Source organism: Harmonia axyridis, chromosome 3 (genome assembly GCF_914767665.1).
Source record: "Harmonia axyridis chromosome 3, icHarAxyr1.1, whole genome shotgun sequence".
Classification (NCBI taxonomy): Eukaryota; Metazoa; Arthropoda; class Insecta; order Coleoptera; family Coccinellidae; genus Harmonia; species Harmonia axyridis.
In genome coordinates this window covers 30,012,560-30,018,061 of record NC_059503.1, presented here as the reverse complement: position 1 = coordinate 30,018,061, position 5,502 = coordinate 30,012,560, and the positions used below count along the sequence as shown (strand labels likewise).

The window sequence follows — 5,502 nt, the reverse complement described above, 5'->3', positions numbered from 1 at the left end:
ACTACAATAAGGAAAATATGGCAATCGGTGATCTACACTTTATTTTCATGAGAGTAGGTTAGTTTTCTACACTGAACTGTTTTGCTATCATAAAAGATTTTGTTCAGTAAAATCTGCATAACAGATATAAATAAATCACAAAATGGGTTTTAATAACAGTCTTTGAAGAGAAAAATTTTCCCTACTACAGAATTCCCACCATAGAATAAACTAGAACTAAATATCTGACGGATTAGATAAAATTCTTATCCCAGACATAACCTTCAAATACGTTGATTAAATAAATCGGATCAAAACGATATTATTAAATAAAAGTTCTGAATAAAGGCTTCTGAAAATGAAATTGAGAGTGAATAAACTCGCTGTAGGTGTGGGTGCAGTAACCGGCTTCATAAGCAGTTATGTTTACACGAAATTTAATGGCGAAAAAATAGCTTATGCCTCTTGGACCACCAACTATGAACCAAATCCTGCGGCAAAATGGGATTATAATTGGGACCAGTAAGTTGAACGGTACATTGAAATATATATGATGTAACACTGGAATTATAGCATGGAGCCTAAGTACATGGTGAATCCAAAGAAATTGAAAAGCGCGTCTGGCGATAACGAAATCAACGAATCTTTGGAAAAAAATACATCGAAAGTTTTAAGGCATGTGATATTAATCAGGCATGGCCAATATAATACATTGGGCCTTACAGATAATGAAAGAGTTTTGACTGAAACTGGTAATAGTTTTGTTATACAGAATAAATAGATTTTACAAAAATATTATATTACATTATGTTTCGCACAATCTAGGTCGCAAACAAGCAGAGCTCACTGGTATCAGACTGAAAGAACTAGGTATTCCATTCACTGAAATGGTCAAATCTACAATGTCTAGAGCTCAAGAAACAGGCTCTCTGATCTCTAAAAACTTACCCAATGTGAGTAGAACCGATTTCAAAACTTGAGTTTGATTTAACCTGAAATATCTCACAGATTCCTGTAACAAACTGTGATTTTATAAGAGAAGGCATCCCAATACCTCCCGAACCTGCAATTGGTAACTGGAGAAGTGAAATGAAGGTGAGATATAAATAAGCCTTAGCAGTTTTGATTTATAAGTTTGCAAGTTTAAATTGACCTGGTGGAATTCTAAGCATTCAAATACCAACAGGAAATTTTACTTCTAAATAAGAAATTCCTAGCTTAGGTTAGAACCAACTCTATTTCTTATAATATTTAGCAGTTTTATCAGGATGGGGCAAGAATAGAGGCAGCCTTCAGGAAGTATTTCCATCGTGCAGACCCTTCACAAGAAAAAGACTCTTATACTCTTCTTGTTTGTCATGCCAATGTGATCAGGTATTTTGTCTGCAGGTAAGATCTAGATTTATTTTATGAAAGGATCCATTTAAACATTGATTTATTTTTACAGAGCTTTACAGTTTCCAGCTGAGGCTTGGTTGAGAATGTCTCTCAACCATGGTAGTATTACTTGGATTACCATCACACCATCTGGACGTGTGTACTTGAAAGTATTAGGAGAATCAGGACATTTCCCTCCAAGTCTTGTTACTTCATATCCTTAAGAATGATCTCAGGAAATTTACCTTTTTAAGATTTTATATGAAAACATTTTATGTTATTGTGTATCATCAAGAAGGTGCAAGAATAAAATATCAATTTTTAGTAATATCTATTTAAAATATTTGTCCTTCGAAGATTTCAAATTGAATTAAACTCTAAAAAAAGTATCTTTGTGCCTGTTGAAAATTCTTATTGGAAAAAATTGTGATGATTTTCTTCCAAATAGTATTAGTGGATTAAAAGAAATAATAAGAATATTTATCACACCATTTCAATATTACTTGTTCTGTTCACAAAATAACTCAGAAGATCTATTGGCAAAGGAAATATAATGGTTGAATTTTTCTCTGCGGATATGTTAGTCAAGGTTTGAAGATAACGAAGCTGAAAAAAGAATTTTTAATAACTACTAAACAAAACCCTTCATCTTTGATACCTGTAATGCAGCTGGACTTTGATTGATAACATCCGAAGCTTCTTTCAGTGCTCTTGAAGCTTTCATCTCACCTTCAGCAGCTATCACTTTGGCTCTAGCTTCTCTGGTAGCTTCAGCTTCTGTTGCCATTGCTCTCTGTAACTGTTGAGGCAAACTAACATCTTTACTGTAAAAAAATAGGTCTATAATGTTGAGGAGTCGAAGATTCTCTTTCTTACATTTCTACTCTTTCTACTTTTACCCCCCAAGGATCTGTGGCTACGTCCAGAGATGTCTGCATGGCATGTGAGATGGCCTCCCTGTCTGACAAAACTTCAGCCAAATTTCGAGTCCCCAAGATGTTTCTTAGAGTTGTCATTGCCAGTAATCTTGTTGAGTTGCTTGAATGATAATGCAGCTCTTGCTTAAATAATTCCACTGAAGTGACCACCCTTACCTATAGTTGGCAACTTTGATAACAGCATTAAGTGGGTCTTGGATCCTGTAATAAACTACTGCGTCCACAGTTACTGTTACAGAATCTTTTGTTAAGGCCTAAAAAGGAACTCGTTAGAATATTTTTCATCAAAAATACAATTGCACTGGCCTCTTGAGGAGGTACATCGAACGACACCGTTCTTAAGTCCACCTTGCAGTAGCTATCCACGCACGGAACGATGAAGAAAATACCTGGACCTCTTGCGCCACCTGTTCGTAGTCTTCCCAAACGAAAGATGACCGCTCTTTCGTACTCTTGTACAACCTAGACAAGAAATTATATTTTAAATGGGCCATAGATAGGGTTTAACCAGTGACTGCTGGTGTTTAAGGACTAAAGACCAGTTAACTTGAGAATGAGAGTGGTAGAATTTTAAAGATTTTGTATGATTCCTATCATTGTAGATTATTTACTCTCTGTGTCCCTTATGTTTGACCTCGGACCGACCAATAGCAATTGCTCAACTCCAGATACTACGAGAGCTGAGCTGGATTAAACTTGCTTCTAACGTCAGCTAGCATCTCCTATTGCCCGAATCCCCATCTCGATACAAAACTGCAGTTTCGATCGAGATGAAAATTTGCATTCGGATGTAGAATGACAATTTCAAGCCTCGTGCAGAATCTTAATCGCATTACCACATTTCTACCATCTTGAAAAGGATGAATCCTCTTACAGATTTTCTTGTTGATCGCATAACCACAATAAAAACAACTTAAGAAGAATATCTAAAAAATTACCCAATATTTCCGTCATTTCTCTGATAATTACACCCCTGAAGACTACGACTACATATGTATACATAGGTCTCCAAGAATGCAATTGGCGTATGAATGACTAGCAGGTGGGTTTACAGTTTTTTTCTCTTCGTTTGATATTACTTATTATTAGATATAAAAACTGAAAAGCGCGTTCGACATTTTTTTTAAATTTTAGTTTTATTTTGGTTCTGCATCTCATAGGCGTAACGATGGGGGGGTTATTGGGGACATAACCCCGAATTGATCAGAAAAAATTGTAAGTGACAATGCAAAAACAAAAATTTATTTTAAAATTGAATGATTCCGCTTTTCAAAGTGGGTGTAGCCCCCACCATGAGTCAACTCTAGTTATGCCACTGCTACCTCTTAAACAGTTCACGAGCCATCACTGAGTTTAGTATAATATAAAGCTATGGAGCATTCATTTTATTCATGAACTTACTTTGAAACACCAAAACAACGATAATGGGAAAGTCATAATCAGCAGTACTATAGAACCTATGGTGGCTATATACTCTACGCATCCCATTGTGAACGTTTTTTCTGAAAAAAGAATCGGTCAATAATCATCTCATAACAATAAATTAATATAGCTCTCCAAAAAATGAATAATGTCTGTGACACACGCATCATCGGAGGCGTAGCTTTATTTGATATCAAAAATATCTATTCGCTGTAACCTTTTGATTTTCAGCCCTCAAAATCCAAAGATACTATACTGCAAAGATACTCCCTACAAATTTCAATGGAAGTGGTCAAGAAGACTATGATTTTTTTTAAACGTGATTTATCTCACCATACTCCAAGTAACACTCAAAACCACCGGAATCTGTCCTCTTCATCCCAGCATCTATAGGATTTTCTCTTGAGAAAACCATCCAAATCCTGCACTAGCAATGTTCTCTCTATGAAGAGATTATAATAACCGACAGCTCCTTTTATTTTTAGTTGACACAGAATGACAATTTTATTGTTCGCTACGTACGGAAACTAACAATGTTCTCAAACACCGCCCTAAATATGCCGTCTTCATGTTACGGAAGCAGTGCTCAAAGTGGGACTTGATGAAAACAAACCCATCGTAAGAAAAATAAACAAGGCGTCTTAGGGAATTGATTGATGGATAACTCTTACACTGTCCGTCTTAAAGAATGCGTAAAAATAGTTGAATAGGCTGATTGGATTATTGCAATAACAAATATTTATGATCTATTTTACAAAACTAGAGATTGCAATCGGAGTTTCTAGAAACATCAATGCCTCAAGATTTCTTCTATTAACTTTAAGAGTCTAATCCGGAAAACTATCCATTTCAATGAAAAACACTTTTTTTACCATACCTTAGTGACTTTACTCCATTCCTCCTGTTTGATTTGGACTATAATTAAATATATGATGGTGAAATTCTTTCTTCTTTTATTCAACTCAACTTATAAAAATTATGCTTTTAGTGTTCACCAATCAGTTACCGGAAATTACCTATATCTATGTATATTCTTTGTATAGTTATGATACACCCAGAAGGTTCAGCTTCTTCAACTTCATTTTCTGATACCTACTATAACTATATTCTAAACTGAAATTATTCTTGAAATAATAGCACTTTATATTACTGTATATTAAGGTGTACACTCAGATATTATACAGCCAACCATGTAAGTAACTAAGTAAGATGTCTTGATGTCTAAAAATAGTGGAGTTTCCAATGATTTGAGAATTTATTTGCGATAGTTCTGGTTTCTCGAACTCGGAATTGCCGTTTCTATTGTAGATGGCGTTATTTAATGAAACGGAAACGATGGCGATGAACTTTCGGTAAATTTTTACTAATACTGTTTGTTAAAAATATTTTTCTTTCAATAGAAATTATACGATCAGTTAGAACATCTCTGCTTCATTTAGTTTTATTGGTACCATAATTCCATAAAAAACACCCTGTAACTTTGTGAATATTCACTTTATAGAACATAAACTGCAAGTTCATACAAATTTGAATTCATATGCATTCATTTGTGCTACAAAACTATCCACTTTCCCTATTTAAATTCCTGATGGGGTTGCAACCCTCTCCAGGGGGTTGCTAGTAGAAACAAACTTTGTATCCCAGATCATGTCCCCCTGTCATAAAAAATCGACCTGTCTGAGTGTTTTCACAAATTCTGAAACTTTTAAATGAGACACCCTGTATAACGAAATGGTCAAATATCCATGCAAAGACAGCGGAATTTGATGTGAGTACTATAGGACAC

General features: G+C 34.9%; 2 protein-coding genes across 6 annotated transcripts; one reads left to right on the top strand and one right to left on the bottom strand.

The window, feature by feature from the left end:
- The first annotated feature begins 143 nt into the window (after positions 1-143).
- On the top strand, positions 144-1,684 carry LOC123677174 (serine/threonine-protein phosphatase Pgam5, mitochondrial-like). Of its 3 annotated transcripts, none has more exons than XM_045613733.1 (6): positions 144-501; positions 553-731; positions 805-932; positions 988-1,074; positions 1,247-1,368; positions 1,427-1,684. In XM_045613733.1, the coding sequence occupies exons 1-6, from the start codon at positions 338-340 to the stop codon at positions 1,578-1,580; spliced, it is 834 nt and encodes a 277-aa protein (XP_045469689.1). In that variant the 5' UTR covers positions 144-337; the 3' UTR covers positions 1,581-1,684. The 3 variants fall into 3 exon arrangements, with proteins under 3 accessions (XP_045469689.1, XP_045469687.1, XP_045469688.1); XM_045613731.1 differs by having other exon boundaries at positions 1,235-1,368; XM_045613732.1 differs by having other exon boundaries at positions 146-501; positions 1,238-1,368.
- On the bottom strand, positions 1,682-5,047 carry LOC123677172 (stomatin-like). Of its 3 annotated transcripts, none has more exons than XM_045613729.1 (7): positions 4,594-5,047; positions 3,696-3,796; positions 2,601-2,756; positions 2,451-2,548; positions 2,233-2,394; positions 2,015-2,180; positions 1,682-1,962 (listed from the first exon to the last, which is right to left on the bottom strand). In XM_045613729.1, exons 2-7 carry the CDS (start codon positions 3,780-3,782, stop codon positions 1,840-1,842), a joined length of 792 nt encoding a protein of 263 aa, XP_045469685.1. In that variant the 5' UTR covers positions 3,783-3,796; positions 4,594-5,047; the 3' UTR covers positions 1,682-1,839. The 3 variants fall into 3 exon arrangements, with proteins under 3 accessions (XP_045469685.1, XP_045469686.1, XP_045469684.1); XM_045613730.1 differs by having other exon boundaries at positions 4,813-5,047; XM_045613728.1 differs by lacking the exon at positions 4,594-5,047 and adding an exon at positions 4,050-4,543.
- Between the last annotated feature and the right edge of the window lie 455 nt (positions 5,048-5,502).